The following is a 26,885-nucleotide window of genomic DNA, read 5'->3' on the forward strand; positions in this document are numbered from 1 at the left end:
TTGGAGCAAAAAAAAAAGGGAATAGAATAAAATAAATGCGAAAAATAAAATAAAATTTGTTGATTTGTTAAAAAAGACCACAAAATGAGCAGCTTTTAGAACCGTTACATCAAAACCTTGGAAACCATTTTGAATCATAGATAATTGAATAAATTTATAATAAAAACTTTACGTGTTTTTGAGTTTTATTTGCACTACTTCCCTTTTTTCATTTTTTTGACGCACTGTGAACTAGGGCAAACCAACTAGCAAACTAACTAGTTCGTTTAGGGAATACCGAAATTAAAAAATATAATAAATGGTCTACAAACATAATGAAAATTTCAAGTTTATAGTTTGAATTTGTATTGAAAATAAAAATCTTTAATGTAATGTCTATGTAGTCTAGGGTACAGAAAACTAACGTGGTTGAGTTACAATACCACTGCCTCAATGTTCTGCTGTCCTGGAGTTTTACATCACACAATGTTTATTTGACAATGATATATTTCAAACGCTTTACAGCTTTAATTATACATAATTTTAAAATAGATTTAAACGATACTGTACTTTTGTTTTAATAATGCAACCCATTTTAGTTTGACAATAAAGGCCGTTTGGAATCATGGCTGCATGTTATAAGATGCATTTTAAAAACATTATTCGCCCTAAAAAAAATATTGGTGATTTCCTTAAGGTCCACAGAGCTTGACATTGACCTTTTTCTATTTCTTCGGCGTTACTATTTTGTCCAAAGCTGCGTTAGACATATTCCTTATCGGGGAAACCAGATATGAACCAGTTTTGGATGAAGTCCACTTCCAACCAGTTTTTACTCCATCGACCATAACTCTGTTAGAAGTCGTTAGGGCTGGACTTACGGTCTTCGTATAAAAGCCTGTGGACCATTTCCAGCCCGTTAGCACTCCTGTGGAAGTTTTCTCAATTATATTTTTGGCAGCTGAATAATATCCGGACTCTGGGGCTATCGGTTTGGCAATCAGTTTTGGTTTTTGTGGAATTTAGTATTCTTTTAGCAGTAATATTATGCCGCATGTGGAAACAAACAATGGGATCAAGATTTTGATATATACACCAGGATTGAACATTTTTCTGAATGAACTTGGTGAACTCTGGGTGGTCTCACAAGCTGGCGCTGCTTCTTGTGTCTTGGATGAGATGGGGTAAGATGTCGTTTGTTGTTTATTTCCTTCGGTAGCTACCTTCCTGCTAAAAGACATCACAGAAGGAAAGTTTACTGGCCACACACTTCTAGCCTTTGACGTTGCTGTTTCTATAACTTTGATGGTACTTTTCGCGACTGAATATAGAACCGTTTTTGAAACATGCTCCATACCAGTAACCGCTGCCTTTGTTGTCTTGTCCAAATTAGCTCTATTAATATACTTTTGGGAAATACCCAAATATGAAGTTGTTTTGGATTCAGTCCATTTCCAACTGTTGGTAACACATTTAACTGTAGCTTTTTTGAAAGCTGTTAAGGTCGGACGAACGGTGGAGGCAGAGCCCTTTCCTAGAGATTCTATAATCTTTTTCCAGTACTTCAGCAGTCCTGTGACAGTTTTCTTAGTTACATCATCGGCAGCAGAATAGGATCCTTTTTGGGTTCCCTGGGTTAGTGTTTTGGCGACAACTTCAGCAGCATGATTCAATTCAATGTTGGGTTTTGGTGTTATTGACTTTGCCACAACGTTGGCAGCCGAAGTCAAAGACGAACTTGGAGTCGTTGGTAGAACTGCAACTCGGGGTCCTTGGGTGACTGTTTTGGCAACGACCTCGCCAGCAGAAGATAAAGATGCATTGAGAGTCTTAGAAGAGAGTCGAATATTTTGCCCTGGCGGAGTCAATTTGGCGAGTCTTGAAAGTGCTTTGGATCTTAAAGCGGCTAGCCAAGATATCAATGTCCACAAAGACGCGGGGTGCACCTCACTGAGCTCCTGGCTGACAGCCTGTGGGATGACTGCCACCGGAACTGGCATCGGGGAAGCAGATCTCTGGAATAGTCTGTAGGAGACATAGGCGCCCACTAGCACACCTCCTATGAACACAGCCACCTTGAGCTTTTCGTAGAATACGTCTGGGTTAGGTTCTCCGGGGTTCGGTATTGGAAAGAATCGCTTTGGATCATTTGGTCCGTAGTGATACTTATCCATGATAAAGTAGTAGGGATCACGCCGAGTTAGTTCATCGGAGACTATAAACTTCTCGGCAGGGTTGACGACGACTTTATGAGATTTTGTCTTTAAAGAGACATAATCATATGAGGCTCGTTTTTTGGAGTCCATCAGGACGCGATACGCTTTGTTGATCCTCACGAACTGATCAGATCCATTGCCGTTTTTGTCGGGATGCCATTGCAGGGACAATTTGTGGAAAGCGTTTTTAATTAGACGATCGGTGGCGTTCGGCTGCAATCCCAACACGTGGTAGTGATCTTGGTTAACATCACTCATCCTGAACCTGAACTTAGGAATATCTCAAATAAGAATTAATAGGAATATTTATGCACACATTATTTTTATCTCTTGTACCGTATGTTCTCAGAATAGTGGGAAGTCCCAAATTAAAGTGATTGCCACCAATCGATAACAAGAGCTAATGTCGATTACAAAAATATATATATATCTTCTAACGTTTTAAATATTCACTGCGCAATATTTTTTTTTTTTTTTCATCGGAACTTTAATGCAGTTTTTGTGGCCGGCCGAAAAGAGTTGTCAATTTGGATATTTTGTATTCGGAGTTGGCTATTTGGCTAGTTGACCCATAAAAAGAATTTTGCAAAATAAACTTTTGCATAATGCCCTCTTCTCACACAGTGCATCTGTGGGAAACGGAGCACATCCGTCCCACACACACATTCGCTTAAAAGAGTTGTAGTGTAAAGGTTCAAGCGCCCATTCACACAGGCACCCGCTGATGCAAAAAACAGCTGATCGCAATTGCAAAATTTTGTCAATAAATTAATATCTCCCGAATTTCCCAATATACATGAGTGTTTTTCCGCCCTAATTGTAGGTCGCCCATATTTTTGTCTCGCAGGTTAAAGGCAAGTCAATACCTTTTCTTTTATATTATCGAATTGGCATTTGTTCGTTTAATTACATTCAATGTTCTTAAAACTGTTTACTAGACCAAAAGACATATCCATCTCCAAATAAATACTTTAAAAATAATGAATCCCCTCAGAATTACATCCTAATATAGGCAACAACGAGTTGTTTAGCTTTTTCGCCATCTCTTTCTAGCACAACGAGTTGTATAGCTTTTTCGCCATCTCTTTCTAGCACATGTAGCGCTTATGGAAGAAAAAGCCGCTGAAGCGGAATCTGGACGCTGTTGCAGAAAAACCGTCTGTGTGAATAGGATTTTAATGCACTCTTTTCACACAGTACATCTGTTAGACGCGGTTGGATTTTTGACCAATAACAGCTGATCTGAACAGCTGCTGCTTTTCAAAACATAAACAAATTCAATCATCTTTGTTTATTTTTTGTGGAGCCATAGCTGTTCAGATCAACTGTTATCGGAAGGTGGATGTGCTCAGCGGAATCACCAGAATCAAAAATCCCTACGGTTTTTCGGTTATGGTCTCCGTATGAAGAGCGTTGCACTGAACAAACATCGGCTAACTATCGCAAAAAATAGGCCCGTCAAACTCCGTTAAATTTTAAGGGCGGACTAACTGGGAAATTTTTCGAACGGCAAAACCTAATGAACCATCCCTTCAACGGATGGTGGACGGATCTCTGTGGAAATAGGCTATAATCTGACATCTCATGCCCAAAAATATTCTTGCTATCGATTAACTTACTATCGATGGACTGTTGCACAGCTTTTGCACATTTGATTTACTGCACAAACAATATAAAAAATAACAGGATCAACAATATTAAACAGTTTACAAATAAACCTCTACAAATTATTCTTAAGAGTATTACAGCGATGTTCCATTAAAAATTCTATCACTTAGTCCGCAGATACTTAGTATAAAGGTCCTGAAGTTAGTCCGAGGACGACCCATCGCTGTTGGCGGCCGGCTCCTTCTTCCGGGTGAAGAACTGAAAGGTCTTGTAGGCGGCAAATGCAAATAAGACCGTTCCGCCGACGGCACACATGAACGGCAGCATATCGGACGTGGGCTGGGCGAAGGTCGCCGGCTCGTCATCGCACCGCAGACCCTCCTCTCCGAACTGGTCGTAGATCTCCCGCTTCTCCTTGTCGGACAGGACCTCGAAGGCGGCCACCACCTCCTTGAACTGCTCCTCGGCCTGCGGATGGTCGTTCTTGTCCGGATGGTATCGGAGCGCCATCCGACGGTAACCCTTTTTGACCTCTTCGCTAGTCGCATTTCTCTCGATGCCCAGAATCTTGTAGTAATCCTTGCCCATTGTGGTGAAATGGGTTGCTCCTTTTCTCGGTTGAGATCTTTGATTGACAGGGCTCAGCCCAGCTTATTGGTGCCTCGGTACACAGAGCAAGACGGATGTATGATTTAGGAGATTCTATCCGCTGATTAAAAAGAATACAACAAATTATCACTAAGTATTCTCATCACAACTAATCGATACAATTTTGCCCGCCCCAGATGAGCGGTGGAGTGCTGCCGGACTTTGCGATGAACTGTTAATTAACAGAATAGCCGTTACAAACTTTAATTTTATAAGATAAGATTTTAATCAGCCTGTGCAAGTTTTCACTTCCGAAAAAATCTCACGGAAAATTCCCGACAGACATTCGGCTGCCGGATTCAGATCCACCAGCACAGAAAATAATTATTTTAAAAAGCTTTGCGATAGGTAAGCGTGTAAATTACATTTTTACCTTACTCTTTGATGTTTTATGAACAATACTGCATCATAAAATTAGTTTATAATAACAGTTGACTTTTAAAAAATTATTTTGCGGTTGCACATCAGAATTGGTTTGCATCTGCATAGACCTCGACATTTTAGCAATTCCGCTGCCCTTTATCTAGTTTCCGAAAGACTTTAAGGCAGGGCTGCAAGGGCTGTCATGGTACGAAAAAATACAATTATTTTCCTGGGTCTTATTTTTAGCACGCTTTTTTGAGTTCTTTTAAATATGGTAATCAAAGTTAAAGTTAAACGATTTTTTTTTGATTACCGCTTAATTTAATGTTGCTCTTGTGCAGTTGGCAACTCTGGTTCTCAACACTACTTGTGATCAGTTCACACCACTGAACACCAGAAGTTTTTAGCACTGGCTAAAAAATGGCACATAAAACTTAGAAAATTTGTATTTGTGCTAGTTAAACTAGTATCCCATTAATGTCATTAGCTGAGGGACACCAGCGGGCCAACATTTAATAAGCCCTGAGGCAGCCAAACTGTGACAAATCAAACGCCTTTGTTTCGGAACAAAAGAAACCTAATGAAGAATTTTTCTATGTTAATCCGAAAATGTTATCAAATTCACTTCCAAGTGAAAACCGGAACTGTCCTGTATAATTCATCTTTGATTATAATTTGCTTATAAATAATACAAATACTCATAATTGTACTTTCAACTCAAAGAAACCTTGTGAATTTTAATTTTAAATTTAGTCTGCGTATTCTATAAACGAATGAATCTGTGATTTTGCTGATTCCAACAAGAAATATATAAAAATAAAGAAGTTAAGACAGTCCACTGCTTGTTCCAAAAAACAATAATAAATGCTGTTTGATAAAAGAGCTGCTTGACAACTTAACTTGGACAATTTAGCCAAACAGTTTCTGTTGGATTTTCAGATTTTCAAAGTTTCAGTCGCTTGGGGAATACCCTTATTATGTTAACATTAGCAGTGCGCGCAGCAGCACAGTTTCCGAGCGCGCCTAACAGCACACTGTGTGCAACAGCACGCTGAGAGTTCAGAGTTTCCGCCGCCAACTTACCCTCTTTCCGTTCTGCGAGCGAAAACCGAAAAGTCTGTGCTTTGGTAAGTGCTATTAAAAATCCGAAATAATGCTGCATCCGAAATATATTCGGGCTGGAAACAACGGCATTGGTGCCCGCATGAGTCCGCTAATCGAAATGGTGTTTTTGCAGTTCTTAAATTCAACCGACGAGTCCCTAATACACTATCAAAATGGTTAGGGAGAACAAGGCAGCATGGAAGGCTCAGTACTTCATCAAGGTTGTGGTAAGTAACGCCCAGCACCCGCCCAAGGTCACGTCTATAATCCTTGTTAATTCGTTCTCCAGGAACTGTTCGATGAGTTCCCCAAGTGCTTCATCGTGGGCGCCGACAACGTGGGCTCCAAGCAGATGCAGAACATCCGTACCAGCCTGCGTGGACTGGCCGTCGTGCTGATGGGTAAGAACACCATGATGCGCAAGGCCATCCGCGGCCATCTGGAGAACAACCCGCAGCTGGAGAAGCTGCTGCCCCACATCAAGGGCAACGTGGGCTTTGTGTTCACCAAGGGCGATCTGGCCGAGGTGCGCGACAAGCTGCTGGAGTCCAAGGTGCGCGCCCCCGCCCGTCCCGGCGCCATTGCCCCGCTGCATGTCATCATCCCGGCCCAGAACACTGGCCTGGGACCCGAGAAGACCAGCTTCTTCCAGGCCCTGTCCATCCCGACCAAGATCTCCAAGGGAACAATTGAAATCATCAACGACGTGCCCATCCTGAAGCCCGGCGACAAGGTCGGCGCATCCGAGGCCACGCTGCTCAACATGCTGAACATCTCGCCCTTCTCGTACGGCCTGATTGTCAGCCAGGTGTACGACTCCGGCTCCATCTTCTCGCCCGAGATTCTGGACATCAAGCCCGAGGATCTGCGCGCCAAGTTCCAGCAGGGTGTGGCCAATCTGGCCGCCGTCTGTTTGTCCGTGGGCTACCCGACCATCGCCTCGGCCCCGCACAGCATTGCCAACGGATTCAAGAACCTGCTGGCCATTGCCGCCACCACCGAGGTGGAGTTCAAGGAGGCCACCACCATCAAGGAGTACATCAAGGATCCCAGCAAGTTTGCCGCCGCCGCTTCGGCCTCGGCTGCCCCCGCCGCTGGCGGTGCTGCCGACAAGAAGGAGGAGGCCAAGAAGGTCGAGTCCGAGTCCGAGGAGGAGGACGATGACATGGGTTTCGGCCTGTTCGACTAGACTGGATGCAGGATGCCCAGCTGCGGCGCCCACGGGCCAACGCTTCTGCTTTCGACGTTTACCCACTAAGACCATCGATTATGTTTTCTATGTGCTGCAAATCATTGCCGCGGTTTGACGGACCCAATGGCAAGTTGCATTAAACATGCGGTAAACAGCGCGAAAGCCCACGCAAATGTGTTTTGATTTCGTATAGATCGGGAAAACCTTACGGTTTGAAACAATATATGTATTCCCCTTTAAACGGCCTGCAACTGCTGTCGACCCTCTGGATATTTACAAAGTAATTACTTGCGATAAAACGAATTTCACAAGATGAGAAAAGTTTAAAGTTTGTGCTGCCCCGTCGTCGGCGACTTTTGCGATTTCTTTTGCTTTTCGCAAAAGACGCGCTGGCGACGCTCATAAAAATTCAATTTGTCTTGACAAAATACGCAAGAAATTAAGAATGTGCCAAGTGGCGGCAAAAGAAACTTTCTTTTCTTTCCCTTTTCCCTCATTTTCCTGCTGCACATTGCTTGCTCGTTCGTCTGGCGAGCGAAAATGAGTTACGCGACTGGGGCGTGAAGCTGCCACGCCCTCGCGGCAATGTGTCGCCCACTAAAAGTGAAGGGCGGCATGGGCGGCAAAGCGGAAATGGAAGCTGGCGGAGCAGGAGCCGCGGGCCAAGTTAAACACTGCATAAATAGCCGGGACCAAAATGAAAGGGCCTGACGAAAATAAATCCTTCGCAGGCCTCTGCGGACCGCAGTGATGGCACCGTGAGCTTTGAAAATTGGATGGGAATATATGTATTATTGAATCTGAATTCACTTTGTGTATTTTGATTTTCACCAGTTAGAAATTTGATTTATTGCATACTATACAATGTACTAGAAGTTTGGCCTATCGAGTTCTTAGAATTGTTTTATATATATTAATTTACAAGAGTGCCAGTGTAAACTCAATGTATATATTTATAAAGCTTGAAACGATGTGATATATAAGGTACATATGAATGTACGTTTTTATACCCGTTTCTTGTAGATTGCTATTTATAAAGTATGAAATCGCGCCCGACTCTATATATTTTTGAGTAGGATCAATGTACCAGCCGATCTAGCCATGTCCGTCTGTCTGTCCGTATAAACATTGAGATCTCGTAACTTTAAAATCCAGAAATTAGGGACTTATGGTTGCGCAGTCTGAAAGTATCTGATGTCACTTTAGTCTTAATATACTGGGCCCGAGTTTTAACCAAAAATTCGTTTTTTTTTTTAGAAAAAAAATTCATTGCATGTTTTTTTATCATATTTAAAACAATTAAATTTCATGAAATTTTGAATACAAAGTCCAAAATTCTGGTAAAAAGAGACGAAGACGTAGATGATCGAAATGCTTGTAAGGCCCTCGAAATTTATAAACATACCAAGTGGAAAATTTAATTTAGCTTAATTTCTTATTTATTTTATAATAATTGAGAAGAACTTTAAAGAATAAGTAATTTTTCGCATATGGATACTTTGCTTTACGAGTACTTTCGAATCCCCTTTTCTTTAAAAAAAAGTGTTTTTGCTTTAGTTTTCGAGAATTCGAGAACTATTAAGTTTGAACTTAATTTGAGGGAGAGGCAGATCTAGAAGTCTAATGGAGGCCAAACATATGGTGCATCCATTATAACTTCTCATACGAGAACTAATAGACATGTAGAAAACATATAACAATGCATATCCTTCTGGGAATCGTCATAAAGTATTTTAAAATTAAACAAGAAAGGAAGCAGACTTCGACAAGCCTAATTTATATATCCTAGCAGCTATTGCAAAAATGAAATGTTCCTTAAAACATCAGCATTTCAATTTATATCCTTGTATTTTTAAAAACTTTGAATCTATGAGAATTTTCAGCTAAATAAGTCGATTGTTTCTATGTCACCTATATTCCGATTGTTTTTATTTAAAGACATAAAAAAATAGAATATTTTCGTACGATCTGACTTGTTCTCCCGTATATACTATATGCAACTGAATAAATTTTTTTGGCAAATTTGCAGATAGCAAACTGAGAGGCTAGACGAAAAGAGTAAAAATGTTCTTGATTTACGAACAACCCGATGCCTGTTTTTCCTTTTAATTTGTAAACGTTCGTTCTCCAAAATCGATCGAAATCGTAAACACATACCTTTTCGTTCATAAAAGTTCGCTCGCCTGCTTTCGCTCGCATTTTTCAACAGTTTGCTCACAGAAATCGAACGTCATTCTAAAAAACCACCTTCAAAAAATCAAAAATCGTTCTAAAATGTTAAGCCTCATCCACAATCAATTTATTTTTTTTTTTTTGTAAATTCTGTAACTCTATTTTTTTTTAAGTTGCCTTCAAACATTTAACTTTAATTCTTATACGAGTATAGTACATAGTTGAATGTGGTATCAGAATGGCACACATACTTTTTGACCCCGATCGAGGTTGATTTTTTTTTACCGTTTTAACCGTTTTGTTTAACAAATATCTAAATTCTCTTCTGGAGCTCCAACAGTGGCACAGTTTTAAGCTTTATAGCTATGTCTTCAACAAAACAAAGATCTTCAAAAGGAAAGCTCGTCTTAAACCTATAATTCCGCAATAATTTGGCCAGTGTAACTTTAGTCGATATCAAGGCATATCTCCAGCCTGAAATTAAAAAATAAACATGATTTAAACAACTTCCTAATTTAGAGTATACCCATAGCTTTGTTACCTATGCAATTTCGGATACCCTTCGTGAAGGGTATGAAGGCGTAAGGGTGTTTTTCTTGAATATTGTGGGGTAAGAAATGATCCGGATTGAAGGTTTCTGCTTCTGGGCCCCAGATTTCTTTGCTCCGGTGTATGTGGTAAATGTCTATGGCGATCTGAACTCCCCGAGGGATCACTACCCCGTTGGATAGTTTTAGGTCCTGCGACGTTTGTCGCGATACAACTGGAACTGGGGGTATAACTCTCATTGATTCGTTGAGTATCATATCCAGGTACACCATCTGCTGGGTGTCAGCATAGGTCACCTCAAAGTCTCCGGTGTTGGGAAACAGGATTTTTATCTCCTCGAATGCCCTCTCCTGACAATTGGGAAACATGGCTAGCAACATCAATGCATAGTATAAGGCATTTGAAGTGGTCTCAAAAGCTCCAAAGACAATGCTATTCGACTCATCCTCGACATTTTTCAAGTTGAACACTCCACGTCTCAGGCAATCCGCGGCCAGGCTAAGAAATATATTCTTATCGATTGTTTCTTTTTGGTTTTCGGATAAATGTTTTTCAATGAGCTGAAAGTAGTCTTACGTAGTCTTTTATTAGTCATTTTATTAAGCATTTCATTGTCACCTTCTTGGTAAACTGGCGAACTTCCTTCTTGGCCTGAAAGTAGTGGGATTCCCTCCCAAGCAGCTGGCGAACAAATCGACTGTTTAGCCATGGCGAAAAGCACATGTCTGTCATGTTTTCCAAAATACTATTAATGGATAGAATCGGTCCGAATCCAGCTCAACACTTACCATTGGTATTGGTCCAGCAGGGATTTGCTCATTAAGTTCTCCTGGCTCTTAACGTCACTGCCCATGGTAGTTTCTTTAAATAAAAAATTTTAAAAGTTTTATAATATATTAATTCCTGTTTAATGTTGTTCAAACATAACTAAGAATAATAAAGAGTTATGTATTTTTGTTTTGTGTATTGATAGTTCCTACAGATACACTCTACTAGACTAGTTCTAGTTAACACAATCACTTAAAATTTCTATACTCACGGGTTGCTATGCCCAGAGTGAAGCTCTGCAGCACTGGAACAAGATCCTTCTCTCCATCGTCCTGCAATGTTTTCAGTTCATCCAGCAGAAGAGCTGTTTCTCGATTGAAGATGGGCAGAAAGCTAAGTAAAACCTTGTGACCAAAGGCGGGATTCAATAGCTTTCGATGGAGGCTCCAACGGGGATCTACAAAATACAAAATACCTAAGTAACGTTGTATTCTCAATTCCGAAGACACACCATGCATGCTGAACAGTCCAATGCCCACGCCATCGTCCACAGCCTTATAAATAATACCCTTGTTGACGCAGTGGGGCGATGTGAAGATCTCCTGCACCACCTGGGGATCACTGACAAGCAAGAAGGGAATTGGCCCGAGCCACGAGAATATTATCGAACCGTACTCGTCCTGAAGGCGTCCGAAACCATTGAGGATATCTGCTCACAGGGACCAAAAATTATACAAATTTTAGCTGAATAATACAGGAAATCTTCCAAGACCTTCTTTGTTCATCAGCATGTGGGCCATGCCCAGAAGGGGATATCCAAGTGGCCCCGGGAGCTTGCGCGTGAGCAGGTAAAACCTGCGCCGGCTCCACAGAAAGTAGAGGCACAGCAGGAACAGAGATCCACACCAGAGGGTCCAGGTGAGCATGGTTCGGTAATCCTTATCCACTTGTGCAGCTCGAAATTTAATCCGTTTCCTAGCAGTATTCAACCAATCGGTTTGAAGTGCGCCTACAGTTTGAGTTCCCAGTTAAGAAAAAACCCATTTAAAGCCCTTGCAAATCAGCCCATTATCTAGACTGGGTACAATTAAATCATTGGTACAATTAAATCATTGATAAATTTGATGCAAATAAGTGAAAAACCAGTTAAGTCAATTATCTAGGTACAAATAAATGTATTCAGCTCAGATCTCCCCGCTAAATCAAAGCCTTGCTCAAAGCGAGCAATGCTCCCTTATTATTTGGCCGAGAGAGAATTATTATTATTATACACTTAGTACTTAGTACTGGAACCCATTGAAGGTCAGCTGGTATTTTAAAATATATTAACCTTATACATTATTCGTTGCGACTGTTCGACTAGTTGACATTCTTTTTTTTTATAAATTGATATGGTATACTTCTTTTTTTTAAATAAATAAATTTAAAGAAATTTATTAATTATCAACTAGGGTGTCTGGATTAGTAAAAAGAAAGTTTGAAAAGTTTATATTGAAAATTGGGTTAAAAAGACTTAGGTAAAAATAACTATTAACAAAATTGCTAAAATAATTTTTTTTGCCAAATATTTAAAAAGATACTAATGAAAATATATTTTAACAATTTTAAAAATAATTAATATTTTGGTAGGAGTAAACCAGAAAGGAATATTTTTAATTTAAAAGAACTAACTTAGTTGCTAAAGCAGACTAAACCATAAAGCCTTAATATAGTTTGCGTGTGATAAATCTATGTATAAACATTGGACATTAGACCCTTTTAAGGAAATTATATATATATTATCCCTAATATATGTTGTAACGGGGAAGTTTCAAATTCAAATATAAGCGACTTCATAAAAAAAATAATTTAACTACACAATTAAGTGATTATTTCGGCCAGATTAATAATTCATAAATTATTCTTTGTTATTATTCCACGTGACACGTTTCCATCGCTTTGTTCGGAATGTCTGGTTTGGGATAAATTAATAAAGACATTGCATAATTTCAGGCGCCGCTGGTGGCAAATATACACAGGAATTAGCATAAACTGTGGGGCGGCTGACCCATCGTCCGCCCCATTCGCCTCCCATCCCTCTCATAAGCCTCCCAACCACCACTAACCATCACCCACCACCCACCACCCACCGCTTGCCACTCAATCAGCAGCAAGCGACATTTGAAATCAAAATGCGATTGGCAAAATGATTTGCTTCAATTTTTGTGATGCGCATAACAAATGAAGTTTGGACATTTGGACATTTGGACAATTGATTGGGACAGCAGCCATGTGTTGTGGAGCGGGGAGCGGGGAACCGGAAGGAGTGGCTCGAGACCCATATAGACAATGTACGATATACCACACATCACATCACATCACACACTCCATCGCAATGTTTGCCATGCACAACAAAATGTGGAGCAGTCGACAGATTCGGAATCAGATTCAGATCCGAGTTCAGGACTTCAGTTCAAGTGCCAAACCCCTCCGCCTTCCGGGAATCCCCTGAAACTGGACTCGATTTTGGCTATCCAATGCGCACAGATAGATTTGTATGCATATTTTTGCTCGGCATTTCGTTTGTGTGCTAAACATGTGAATGCCATCGATATAACGATGCTGCTCCTGTTATGCATGTTCCCTCGGCATCCTACTCCACATCCATGTGTGCTCAGCTGTGATTTGTTTGGCCAAAAGATTTGGAGCAAAACGGTTTAATTCCTGCGGAATGGCTTAAACGATTCCTGCCGGCGAGTTCTTCGAGCGAACTGTGAACTGGAAATGGAAATGGAATTTCGAAACGAACTCCACACCAACAAACTTTCCATGGTTTCACTCACGCAATATTGTACGAGTAAGTTACTCGGTTCTAAAGGTTAAACTATTTTATTCATTGCATTTCTGTAATATATTGAGCGAAGGTAAACTTTATAACTAGTAAACACAAAGTTAGAATGCACACCTTTTAGTTTAATTCAAATCTAAACAAAAGAGAACAGTAACTCAGGTTTTACATGTCTCAGGGTAACCTGATATACTTTTCCGATTTTTGAAATAAATTTGCGCTCCGTAAGAATTACATTAACCTGCACGTCAAATCCCAATTCTCTAGTTTTTATAGTTTTCGAGATCTCGACGTTCATACAGACGGACAGACCGCCTTGATCCTGATCAAGAATATATATTCTTTATTGGGTCGAAAACGCTTCCATCTACCTTTACTTTACGAGTAACGAGTATAATTATAACTTAGCTGTATTTTAATTTTTTATTAATTTTCCTTAAAATCTAATAATAGGGTTAATATTTCAGATGTACGGTTTTAGTTTAGCTCCCACGGGAACAATAGAAATATTTTTTGAATTTCAATAGTGTATAGTTTAATCACAATATATGGAAACATTTTAAATTCACTATTTCTTTTAATACAAAGTAGTGGTTTGTTATTTTGGTATTACAAGTGTATTTTATTAAAATCTGACACCAATTTCAAATAGCTGCCATAGGAAAATGCCCATTCATCTCACGGCGATAGAAAATGCCTGTGCAGGCAAACTTTATTAAGTCGAATTTTTATTAATTTTTCGTCAACAAATTTGTTTTTAGTAATTTAGTATGTTCGTCCAAAAATGTAGTATTCTGTAAAACAAAAATATTTAAATTTTTATGCCAGTATGTTTAAGAACAGTAAATTTATGATGATTTTCTGCAAAATTATTTAATTGTTTCTTTGACAGCTTTTTATCATCGTTGTCCGATTTGAATAAAATGAAAATCGTAATTCTAAAATAATAAACCATTACAATGTATCGACGTATTATCAAATCAACTAAAAAATAGCGAAGTTATAATGTTTATGCTTTTGCTAAAGATATTATAATTTCAGTCAGAAGTTTGCAACGCAGTGACGGCGACATATCCGACCATATACAGTTTATATATTCTTGATCAGCATCACTAGAAGAGTCGATTCAGCCATGTCTGTCTGCTCGTCCGAATCGGACGACTATATCATACAGGTTCCTATGGGAAAAAAAATTATAAAAACGTATTTAATTTCTTTGTTAGTTCTTTGTGATGGTTTATTATTTTAGAAATACGCTTTAAATTTGATAAAAATCTATAATTTTTGGTTTTTTTATTCATTATTTTGGATATAGAAATGGTTTAGTAATTCAGAATTACGCTAATAATTTAATTCAAATAGGAAAACATCATAAAGCTGGTATAGAATCGATCAAATAATTATTCATTATAGCTTCAATGTTTTTAATCATATACTCAAACAATTCGAAGTTTTGATGCTTTAAGGGATATTAAATGAATGCAATAGCTGCAAGGGTATATAAGCTTCGGCTTACCAAAGTTAGCTTCCTTTTTTGTTTTTTAAGCCATTTTAAAACGAAACTTTTTCGTGGTCCCTTCGTCAGTACATGTACTGCCGTCCATAGTGATTAAGATCGGACAACGAAATCATATAGTTGCGTTAGGAAGGATCGAAAAATCAGCTTAGCTTCACTGTTTTCATTCGTTTTAGATTAGTAAACAAGTAAATAAACTTCGTCTGGCCGAAATAAGCTTATTTTCTTGTTTTTGTAACTAAGTGCGGCTAAAAAAGAAAAAATGTTATCGAGTACTGTGAACATTAAAGGGTAAAGTAACCCCCGCAAGTGGGAGAAACTTTGGTTAGCATCAGCCGGCTGGATTTGAAATGATAACTGAAACAGAAATCTATTTTCCAACTGACTGACGTGCAATACAAAACATTTTCCGAGAGGTCGAGCGGGGCACAGGCGACATGAAAGGGGAAACCGAAAAAAAACGAAATAATGGAAATCTGAAAGCTTTCACGGGATTGTTCAGAGCGGGTTGCAGGGGCGGCACCCTGCCACGCCCCCACACCCCCACTCCAGACGGTACAACATGCTCAATTTAGTCTCGTCACATCAAAATGTTTGCTCTTCGCGCTGTTTGCTGAGGCTGTTGTTGTTATTGTTGTTGTTGTTGTTGTGGTCGGGGGAATAATTCAGGAGGTGGACGCCTTTTGGGCGCTTACCGCGTATAATTTATCTATGCATATGTTTTGAGTTGCCAACAGCAGCACAAGTTCTCGCTGAGGTAGCCCGAATCGGAGCCCTGCCCCACATAAATCACAGTCAACAGCACGCATTCGCAGGCTACCGATGAGCCACCCACTCGACCACCCACTCCCACACCCCTTTCGTGTCGGATTAACTTTTGGCCTATTTGAGGGAAAATCGGAGACTGCACGGTATTTCCGCCATTAGTTTCAGTCCTCCATTCTTTCCGCTCGATCTTAGCGATCCGTTGGCAGGCTATTTAAAGAGCTGCTCCAGGCGCGTTGGTAACTATTCGCAATCACGATGAAACTCCTTCAAATCGCTTTGGTCCTGCTCATCTCGTCGGCTCTAGCCATGGCGCAGAATCCTACGAATCTAAATGAAAACAGAATCACCATTGGAAAGGTTTAAAATAATTTAATTGAATAAAGTAAACTTAAAAAAATTTATTTAAAATATGTTTTTCAAAACGTATTCACTGTTGCTGTTTTTCTATAAATAATTTCATTTGTAGATATAGTTTTTAAACGCTTTCAAGAAATCTCTTCAAGAAAGATTCGGCTGTCGAACACTCGTTTTAAGAAGACTTAAAGGCTCCGTGGGGCAGTGGTAACGTTTGTGTTAACGGTTAACAATAAACGACAAAAACCCGTTACGACGAGCGATGATTGCAAGGCAAACGAGCAATTAAAAAGTCGTGTGTCAGGGGACCTGCCACCCAAAACAACCCCCCTTCAACCCCCTCTTTTCCGCCCTTTGCCACGTACGAGGCATAACCTTTTGGCCTTCTTCTTGGCACAGCTGTCACTGTGCGTGTGTGTGCGAGTATCCTTCAAATCCGGCATCCTTCGGCTGCCTTTGTTCCTTGGAGGCATTTTTACGGCCCTCCGTTTTTACGCTGGAAGCGGGAATTTTCACGTTGGGTATTTGAAATATGCACGTAATATTGCAAAATTTTAAGCGTATATCTTTGCATAATTAACTGAGAAAATACTTAGCACATGGATAAAGGGGCGAGTGTGGCAGCCGCGGTCCACAGTCCCTGACTCTGTCTTGCAGGCATTTTTACCGCAGCTCCCAAATCTCTTGCAGAGGAGCGAATGAAACTTTTGCAATGATACTTTAGGTCCGCACTCCGCACTCCTCACTCCGCCCAACCCCCCCCGTGCCCCTCTGCTGCCGGCACCCAGGTTGTGTGGAATTTTTAATCTGCCATAGAACCCGCCACCGAGCTGGAAGTTCTGCTCTGATCTCACACAGGAAGAAACCAGTAAGGATATCTGTGCATTGCAAGGACGGATGGCCTTTTCAAATATTTCTACTTGCCATATACGAATGATTTTAGACAAATTTATTAAACGCAACTATTTTAGTATTTTGTAACAAGAGTCAGCATGCTGAATTCTTTTGTTATTCTATTGGTTAAATCAAGTAACCGTAAACTACGTATATATTTAAAACGGAATTTGTCTTAGACATATCTACTTTTGCCAACGAAAACTGAAGCTCTATTCAGTATCCATATTATCAGGGATAGGTGGTTTAGACCACAGCTATTCTAATTTGTAATGGGAGCTACAGAAAGAAGATGGCCGATCCTTTAGAAACAGTCAAACAGACTATTTTTTACCTTAGATAATTTGAATTCAAGCCTTTTTCAGAACGGATTGGTTATAGAACAATATCCTACAAAAAATGTTATAACTCTGCTTATAAAACTCCGAAACTCAAAATATATAGCCAACATAAATAACTTTGTAAGCCAACCAGTGTCTTCAAATACTGTGTGCCACCGATTATTAGGAAAAGTTGACTTAGACCTAAGCCGTTCTAATTTTTAATAGGAGCTTTAAAAAGAAGATGTTCGACCCACTACAAACAGTCAAAAAGAGTATTTTTACCTTATATAATTTAAATTAAAGCCTTTATAGAATGGATTGGTTATAGCTTTCTCTGACATGGAGTAACCAATAGAACAATAACTTATAAAAGTTGGGATCTCCCCAAAAAATATATATTCAACACAAATAAATTCGTAAGCCAACCAGTGTATTCAACTACTGTTTCCACCGATTATTAGGAAAAGTTGGCTTAGTTAGGTCTAAGTTCTAATTTTTAATAGGAGAATGAAGATGTTCGACCCACTACAAACGGTCAAACAGAGTATTTTTTACCTTACATAATCTGAATTAAAGCCTTTATAGAATAGATTGGGCCATAACCAATTGAACAGTAACCTACAAAGCACTGCCTATAAAATTCGGAAACTCTGCAAAAAATATCAAATAAATTCGTAAGCCAACCAGTGTCATCAGATACTGTGCCATTTTTTCTAAGTGTACACCTCCTGGCGTTTACCCTGGGTCATGTATCTTTCTTTACTGCAGAGCTTTGCATCTTTACGCTTTGCTTAAATATTTTAATTTTTATTGGTCGGAGTTTGCCAACTGTCTTTGGAAGCCGTTGCCTGTATAGCAGGCTTTTTCAGCTTTGATAAAGCTGTTAAAAGCGTGTTTATTTTCGGGTGCTTAGAACTGCTGCCGCCTCGCAGATAAACTCGTGTATTAATGTGTTTCCCAGTTGAGCTCTGTCGATTACGCAGTCCTCTTCGCCGGCTGATCCAGCAGCAGGTGACCGACGGACCGCACACACAGACCGCTACAGCAGCTGAGCCCGGGCTGCACTCTAATAGCCATAATCATAGGCCATAATGACTGCTTCGGTTCGGGCTGCAGAGCTCGATCTCTCGCAGGCGAAACTTTGTGAATGACATCGAACCGAGTGTGTGTATGTGTGTGTGTGGGTGTGTCATTTACATAAACGTAAAGTTCACCCACTCGGATGACTGGGAATGCAACCTGGAAAAAGTTTTTGCCAAATTTAAATTATAAATAAGCTCAGGGCGGTTCGAAGGGGGAAACTGGCGCACTTGCCTTCCAAAACAAAACCTCATATGCATCGAAACGTAATGGCAAAAAGGATTTTAAGTGAAGTTGAAGTTGACTACACGACCGCATTGAGGGAGTGTTGCTCCTTGGTTTCTCCGTCCTCCCCCCGCTCCCCTCCGCTCCCCTCACCAATTCGCATCCCCCCGAGACCACTTACACCATTGCAGTTGCAGTTCCGTGGAAAGTTTGCTGGCACTGGGAAAGGGCGGCAAGGGGCGGTCCAAAAAATAAGCTCAAAGTGGGAACTGAACGCGGCAAATTCCGCCCCAGCAGACAAAGTGCAAAGCGCTGCCCGGTTCCCCCACTGCACTCGAATGTGTATCTTTCATGTGTGCGGTGTATCTTTCGGGTTGTGGCAACCGCCAGACAACCACAAGCAACCAGAACCGGGCTGCAGCCAAGGCAAGCTTAAATGTCATGTAAAATGTTTCCACTTACACAAATTAATGTGTATCAACTACATTTGCCACGGTCCCGCGATGAACCGAATCTGCGGCACGACCAAGATCATTGTTTTACCTCTGCTTGGAATTGGTTCCAGCTATTGGCTCCACCTAATCCGTCGAGCTATATAAAGCTCCGATCCATTCGCCCCGTGATTCGTCTATCGCCCGCCAATATGAAGATCCTACTGATTGCTGTGGTGCTCCTCGTGGCAGTGGCCCTGGCCGGTGCCCAGGGTCCTCCCCCGCCAGATCTGCCACCACCAGCTGCTCCGGCTCCTGCCCGGAATGTCAATCACAACGTTATTAGAATTGGATAGAACACGTCTTCTTCGGATAGAACTTTCGCCAATAAAATCTTATCTTAGCTTTAATTACGTTTTATTGGCGAAATATTATTAAATAACTACAGATGAAGATGCAGGTTTAGCAGAACAATCATATCTTCTAAGGTTTCTATGCGAGTAGGGTTCATATCTGAGTTACTGGAATTTTTATTCGTAAATGGGAATATTTTACTTGCTTAAAAGTGTGGTTTTTTTCACATTAACCAAAGCTTAACACTCATCTCAAATGTGTATAACTCATTGCGTTGCTGCCATTGTGTTACTTTAATTGATATATTTAAGTTGTTAAATTACTCTGTTATTAAAAGGTTAAAGTGCTGAAGTGACTGATTATATTTTTTATAAAAATATTTTATTATTCAGTCTTTTAATGTGTGGATAGGCTGCGGATCTCTCTATAGCAAGATAAAGAATTAAAATAGCAACGAAACTATTAATTCAAACCAATAGAATTCGAATTTAAATATCTTTTCATCTTAAATAAGTGTGTCTAATTTGCACCGCCATTACTTTTCTTAAATATCTAAATACCTTAGCTCTTCATTGTTTCAAATTTGCAATGTTTATATTTTTTGGGATGCAAAATATTTCGCAAAAGGGCACTAAGTTTCAGGTACAGAAATCAAATGATCATTTACAATATATAAACCATTAAACTATGAAAATATATCTTAATCTGAAGCTTAGGCAGATTTCAAAATGGCACTGGAACTGAACTATTTGTTCAACTGTAATTTTTAGATATCGAGCCAGGGTTGATCAGTTGTTCGGTAATTCGATTGATTCCACTTGGCGGTCAATTAGGTAAAGTAACGAAACATCTGTTTTCGGAATTACCAATGTAGGAGTAACCTCGGCATGGCTTTCATACAGGGTTACTCTGCTGCCCACTCAACTCAACTCCCAGAGGTCTAATTCCTCTAACGCAATCTATCCATTAAAGCGCATCCAAATTCTCTCCAGATATTCATCACTTAAGACAGCAGTAACCAGTATGTTTTCCAGTACCCACCCTCTCCTCCCTCCCCATATGCTGTTAACCCTTTCGATGCTTTGGAGTTTTTGGGCCAAATGAAGCATTCCCTTTTCGGTTGTGGGGCGGCACGGGTTCCCATGTGTGATACGGTTGAGAGACTTTTAGCTTCATTGCTTGATTTGTTTAAATGTCTTTACTGTGTTTGGTTTATGGTTTCAGTGGCGGTGGCGGTGGCGGTGGAGAGGGTTCGGTAGGGGTGGCTTAGGGTTGAGGGTTGGGACCAAAAAATCTTGTTTTTGCCAAGGAAAACTTTGTCGTCCACTGCATTTGCTGATGGATCATAGATACAAAAAGTTATTTGCACAAGCTGAAATCTCCCCCTTCCCATTCCACTTTCCTTTCCTTTCCTCTTCTGTTGGCTTTGTAAATGTCAACATATGCATATAATAATAAAAACAAATATGACCAAACTCTCTGACAGCTTGGCTCAGCACATTTCCCCCATTCCCCCTCCCCCACCGCAACTGAGTGTGCGCTGATAGGCAGATACAGATACAGATACATTTGTATCTTGCGCATGCATAATGTATAAATAGCTCACATTAATTAATTGCCTTGCCAAGTAATAACATGATTAACATCCCAACGATATCTGCCGTCCCAGCCATTTCAGTCACTTTTCGGCCTGACTGCAGCCAATTAACCCTTGGCCATGTTATCCGTTGGGCCAAGAACTTTTCGGTTATGTTTGCTCTCAAAGTATCTGAAAGTTATTTGAACATCTAATGAGCATGGATATGGCTTAATGAATTTGCTGTGTAGGCGGATAGCGGGGTGTCTTCGGTATGCAAATCCGATGAAGTGACTTCTTCAAAGATTTAAATTCTGGAATGGGATCAAAACCGATTTTAACATTTTATGAGGGTTTTTAAATGTGTTTTTAATTCTATTACAAAAAAAGTTGAATTCCAAATTATGTTCCATTAGGTTTAAAGGTACTGGGATGAATTAAAATGATCATAGTTATATTTTTAACTGTATCGCGCACTTAAATAATGACTAAGTATATATACAAAATATATAGAAAATAGAGAAATCCTATGAAAAACTCTATACCACATTGCAAAAGAAACGATTATTTCTCTTCCATTTTCGAGTTCCGTTTGTTTGTTTACATTTAAAGGAGATCTGTGTGAGTTTCATTTCAGCATTTTCGCATTTTAGCATTTTGGGCACAAACAAATTACACAAACGCAGCAGAAATAGAAAATCCTTGAGACAGACTCCCGGAAGGGAAGTGGAAGCTAGCTGACTGCGGCAGGTTGCACGTTGCAGATTGCTGAAATCTGAATTACCCGAAGAAAATTGTAACAAATACAAAAGTCAATGGTGCTGCAAAAAGAAGTTTTCAGCTGTCTTCCACTGGCAGAAGGTAAATCTTACAAGCCAACTTTCAACTTGCTTAAATAAACCCCGAGCTGCACACTCGCCCACCCGCACACCCTTTCACCCGCACACACACACGCGCGCCTAGTTAAGGGGTGAGGGTTTTAAGGGGAGGAGGGGACTATAAGCTGATTTTACACATGCACACATACAGGCAGGACTCTAAGAACTTCAGGACTCCGTTTCTGATTCTGAATGTTTCCGATTTGCCCTTCGCTCTGCTCGCATTTTCGGCAATTTGATTATCTAGCACAGTGGCCATTATCCTAAGATATGTAAGAACAAATAGAAGTATCAGGATATTATCAGTATTAAATCATTTAATGAGAAATCGAGAGAAAAGAAACAACGATATGACTGTACATTATTTACTCAACCCTGTGATTTTGACCAAATCAAAATGTTTTTCTGTCCATGACTTAGTTGTTAATATGTGGCTGGATCGCACTTAAAAAAAATTGAAGTGAAATAGCGATATTGACAGTAATCAAACGCAACTTTCATAAATGATAAAGCAGACAAATAACAAACTTATCGGGCATTTTACATTAAAATAGACAGCTTATGTCTGATTTATTTACTGATTTTGATCAGTAGTGTTAATCAATTTTCAATACAAAATGTCGATAAAATTTCTTGATCTTCAACTAAGAGTATCGTTTATAGAAGTGGTTTAAGATCATAATGGTTTTTGTTCTAGATTTGATTTCGGACCATGGCTTATCCAAATATCCAAATATACAAAGTCCGACTAAACGCCAAGGGGCAAATAAAATATACGATTGTTGTTCAATATACAAACTATTTTTATTGATTAAATGAAGAAGAATCTGTTATAAAATTTGTCCGTTTCAGTTTTGATACCACTTCTCTATAACATTTTAACTTAACTTAGTCTTACAAATCATAAGATTGACGAGTTTTTCTAATAGAAGTCGTTACCACTGTGCATCACTCTCAGGTTTCGCTGTTTGTTCCGCCTTGCAACCGAGAACGACCTTGGCAACAACAACAAATGCGCCAACATGAGCAGATACAACAACAAGAATCAATGGCAAACAACTAGCCAAAGCCGAAGCCAGAAGCTCTTCGATCCCCCCGCCCCCAAATCTTGCCCCTCGACCCCTCGACCCCTCGACCGAGTTGCATGCTCAGCATTTCGTGAGCCGTTAGGGGGTGGCTCAAGGGGAGGTTGGGAGGTGGGGGTGCTGGGTGGGTGGCTTAGGGGCGGATAGGAAGTTTGCAAGTTTTGCGCTTCCGTCGTTCGAGGATATTTGTCTGCTGAATTAATTGGAATTAGTCGCGACATGCTTATACCAAAAGTCTAGAATAAACAATAAAATGGATACCTATTCAAATAAGAATCACACACACACACACACCCGCACACCCACACACCCGCACACACACCGCACACAGATGCAAACAGAAGGAGACAGAGGACGTGAGCGAGAGGGAAAACTGAATTTGATGGGGAAACAATGCAAAGTTTTAATGAATTTTGGTTTAAGTTTTCAGCGAGGTCGAGGGGTCTGGGAAATGTCGACGAGCCCTTTGAGATTTCCTGTAAAATGTATTTGAAACGAGTAACGGAAATTGCATTATTTCAATTACAAATTCGCCGAGCTTGGGAGTGAAACTCGAGCAGACAGCAAACGCCGCAGGCAATTAGTCGTGTCAAAGCTTTCATTATTGTTTTGTCATATTTGCCAGTCCTTGCCAGTACCCCCACACCTCCCCCTCCCCCCCTTTCCCCTATCTTGCGTGTGTCATCCGCACTGTAAGGTCGTAATTAATGTATAAATATATATATATATATACGACGTTGCGAGCGGACGGAGTAGAATTTATTTAATTAGTGCGAAGGCGAGTGTGCAGAACTTTCGTCGCCTCAGAATCGTTTCGTTTCCAATTGTTGTGGCAGCAACAAAGGCAAGCAAATGAGCTGAGATCAGCGCCCCGCCGGGAAACCAAAAGGGGAAAGCGTCTAACCGATGGAGAGTTTTCCGGGCAGCTCGACAAACTTTCAGCAGTCACGGGCAGTGCCCGGAATGTCCTCGGGGCAAATCTCGTCGTTCCAAAAAGAGATGCACTGCGAAAAATACACCAAAATAACATCCCAGTCCCTTCCCAAAGAATAAACAAAGGACATGTCATATAATTCATTTGGTTATAATTAATATCCCAGCGCAGCAAGTTCTTCACTTATATTAATACTTATTTAAACAGGCATTGACTTAAAACTATTACTTATTACTCTTAGTCAATAATTTAATTCACGATTTTTAAATTTAATTTAAATATCATTTAAATTATCTTTTTGTCTTTCATTTTACTTTAGGTATTCTTAAATTTTAGATTTAAACAGAGTTGCGATCCTAATTGCAAGGCAAAGTACACAGTGATTGATATAAAATATTAAAAAATGGTTCTAAAAACTAATTTAAACGAATTTATTTTAGAGATCCAAAGATATTCAAATAAGTAATCAAAATATCTTTTTTGCCAGTGTTCTGTGTTGCACTCTGGTTTCTGCTCCGTTGGAATTATGTTGCCATAAGGCCGCACTCGGAGAACTGCCTGAAATGGAAATGCAATGAATTGATTTCCGAGTTTTTTCCTTGCCTCCTGCACCGGGAAACTTTGACTATAAGTTTAAATGGAGTTAATGCGCCTCGGGGCCAAATTAGTTGCGAGTGTCAGGGAAATAATGACAGAATGCTGAGTGCTAGGGCTGCAGGACTCCGGAGGGTTGATTAGTGTCGATAATGGCACGGCATGGCGCCTGATCTTTAATCTATCACAATATTGGCTCAGCTTTTAACCAATTTGCTTTGTTATGATGGCAAAGTGCCCAGCTATTATGCCGTCCCGTGTGGACGAGTGTATAAATCCTTATGTATATTTTTTTTGCCTGTTTTTTGTGCGCCGGCATTTGGTTGTGTTGTGTCTGGTGAAAAAACACCGCCCAACATTATCATTGTTCAATTAAACTTTTCAACTGAAATCGGCTTTTGTTTTATCGCCACTGCCGCCTGTCCTGTCCAATGCCAAAAACACAAACAGTCACAGCCACAGCAAGTGCACAAAAAATGGGAATGCAAAAAATAAAATCCTATCGAATGCGTGGCACTGCCTGCCATTGTAGTACACACACATCGTGTGCCAGAGATTTTTTTATTTGGCAGTTCGATTTTTAATCGCCATATCAACAGATTCACGCTTGCACGATCTACTACGCACATTAAGTACACACAGTGGGCGGGGGGTGTGGCCCTGGATTCCTGGGCGCTGGCTGCATTTGCAAAGCTTCCACAACAATAACAATTACGGATGCCCTCGCCAGTTGGTGATTTTGTTGTTTCTGTTGTTTCTGCTGTTGGCGTTGCTGTACGCACAATTGTGCAAATGTGACATCATCATTTTCATGTTTATGTCGAACAAGTCAAGTGCCACTTGCACACACACGCACCTATGTACATGTATATTAGGCGGTACAGTAAGGACCCTTCGATCGTCCCAGGTCAAGATCGAAAGGAGAATTGGTCTCGAGGATCGATGACATTTTAAGACATTGAAAAATATTATATGTAATTTTTGTTTTTTATGGTTTGTTATTTTATACACACAGAGAAAAATCCATATTTAAATTAGACATCAAAATATTTGAATGTAACATTGGTTTCAAAAAATAAACTTACTTTAAATAAACGGAAAACATGATAATTTAATTATTAACATATTTATACTCTTGCAGTGGGTATTATAAATTCAGTCAAAAACTTAACACCTTACTGTTTTTAATTTTTTTTTTATTTTTGAATTACGGTTTTAATATGTTTAAAATCGGACGACTATATCATATAGCTCCCGTATTATAAGAAAATAAATGAACAAAAATGTAACTTCTCAAGTTTTTTGTTTTTTAATTCTTTTGGACATATAAATGGATTAATAAGTCAGAACTACGCTTTTAATCGGAAATTGATATCATATAGCTGCCATAGAAACGATCGAATAATTGGCGGTGTAAATCATCATAGCTTCGGTGTTTTAAACATATACGCAAGTAAATCATAATTTTAATGTTTTCAATGGGTTTTAATGGGTAATCAAATAATATTATACAAACTTTAGATGTTTTAAAGATGTTTTATTTTTAATTTTCTTTTTAAAAAAGATATATTTTTGGAATATTACATTACCACTTTCATAAAAATAAATCATACGAGAAAGGTGATTTTTCCAGATTACTTATGAAATGCCTCACGTCTAAGTCATGCCTAAGTCATCGGCTTTGCCTTTCGTAACATAGTACTACTTCACTCTGTAATTATTTTAATATTTTATTTTACAGAAGAACATATATCCATATCTGAAATTACGTCCAAAAGTCTTTCCTCTTTTGTAGGATAATTCAAAATGCCATTGGAACAACTCTCAAATAAATTGTTGATTTGAAGAGTACCCATAAAAAACTTTTCGTAATTTTGTCGCTCCCATCAGATCTGGCTGACCAAAGGCGGTCTCGATTTTTTTTTGTGCTACCCCCTCAATTGACACCGATTTTCATTAGCTAATGCACACTGTAGACGGTATGCCTGTGTGGGGCGCATAATGAATGTTCTCAATTCTGTCGACTCTGTTGCTGACTGGCCTGAAAATGCAGCTTAATGAAGCAAGCGGCACAGAGGCCTATAAAACCCACTAACTGCACTGACTTGCTTACACGATTTGTGCGCTCTTCTATCCTCCCGCCCACATGGAGTCCACTAATTAGTAATAAGTGGAAATTATTTCTTCAACTACATTCGAGTTCCATGTGTGTGTAAAACTGTGGGAAAATCGTTCGCTTGCTACTGCTGCTTTGCTTTCGATTCATTCAATTTCGTTTTTCTGATTGCTGTAATTAGGCAGTTTGGTGTAAACAGCGAACGAGTGATGCGGGGGGGTGGAAAGGACGCTGGGGGTGTTTGGGCGGTAGCTGCATTAATGAACTTTGACAGGCCCGAGTAATGCTATCGTTTAATTATTATCGCCAAATTTATGGAAATTCATTAAGA

At 39.7% G+C, this 26,885-nt stretch overlaps 4 protein-coding genes across 5 annotated transcripts; 1 reads left to right on the forward strand and 3 right to left on the reverse strand.

The window, feature by feature from the left end:
* Nucleotides 1-341: 341 nt before the first annotated feature.
* Nucleotides 342-2,704, reverse strand: LOC108143136. The gene is made up of 2 exons (XM_017267382.2): nucleotides 2,532-2,704; nucleotides 342-2,460 (listed from the first exon to the last, which is right to left on the reverse strand). Exon 2 carries the CDS (start codon nucleotides 2,451-2,453, stop codon nucleotides 1,002-1,004), a length of 1,452 nt encoding a protein of 483 aa, XP_017122871.1. The 5' UTR covers nucleotides 2,454-2,460; nucleotides 2,532-2,704; the 3' UTR covers nucleotides 342-1,001.
* Nucleotides 2,705-3,822: 1,118 nt separating this feature from the next.
* On the reverse strand, nucleotides 3,823-4,577 carry LOC108143149 (dnaJ homolog subfamily B member 4). The gene has a single exon (XM_017267396.2). It carries the CDS (start codon nucleotides 4,389-4,391, stop codon nucleotides 4,005-4,007), a length of 387 nt encoding a protein of 128 aa, XP_017122885.1. The 5' UTR covers nucleotides 4,392-4,577; the 3' UTR covers nucleotides 3,823-4,004.
* Nucleotides 4,578-5,833: 1,256 nt separating this feature from the next.
* Nucleotides 5,834-7,277, forward strand: LOC108143265 (60S acidic ribosomal protein P0). Its single transcript, XM_017267578.1, has 3 exons — nucleotides 5,834-5,941; nucleotides 6,052-6,145; nucleotides 6,208-7,277. The coding sequence occupies exons 2-3, from the start codon at nucleotides 6,092-6,094 to the stop codon at nucleotides 7,105-7,107; spliced, it is 954 nt and encodes a 317-aa protein (XP_017123067.1). The 5' UTR covers nucleotides 5,834-5,941; nucleotides 6,052-6,091; the 3' UTR covers nucleotides 7,108-7,277.
* Nucleotides 7,278-9,387: 2,110 nt separating this feature from the next.
* LOC108143275 (probable cytochrome P450 313a4) lies at nucleotides 9,388-11,629 on the reverse strand. 2 transcript variants are annotated; one of them, XM_017267590.2, is made up of 7 exons: nucleotides 11,372-11,629; nucleotides 11,111-11,308; nucleotides 10,871-11,056; nucleotides 10,620-10,692; nucleotides 10,450-10,576; nucleotides 9,824-10,391; nucleotides 9,388-9,756 (listed from the first exon to the last, which is right to left on the reverse strand). In XM_017267590.2, the coding sequence occupies exons 1-7, from the start codon at nucleotides 11,523-11,525 to the stop codon at nucleotides 9,596-9,598; spliced, it is 1,467 nt and encodes a 488-aa protein (XP_017123079.1). In that variant the 5' UTR covers nucleotides 11,526-11,629; the 3' UTR covers nucleotides 9,388-9,595. The 2 variants fall into 2 exon arrangements, with proteins under 2 accessions (XP_017123079.1, XP_041564231.1); XM_041708297.1 differs by lacking the exons at nucleotides 10,871-11,056; nucleotides 11,111-11,308; nucleotides 11,372-11,629 and having other exon boundaries at nucleotides 10,450-10,556; nucleotides 10,620-10,687.
* Nucleotides 11,630-26,885: the final 15,256 nt, after the last annotated feature.

The sequence above is a fragment of the Drosophila elegans genome, unplaced genomic scaffold (genome assembly GCF_018152505.1).
Source record: "Drosophila elegans isolate 14027-0461.03 unplaced genomic scaffold, ASM1815250v1 contig_208, whole genome shotgun sequence".
NCBI classification, from domain to species: domain Eukaryota; kingdom Metazoa; phylum Arthropoda; class Insecta; order Diptera; family Drosophilidae; genus Drosophila; species Drosophila elegans.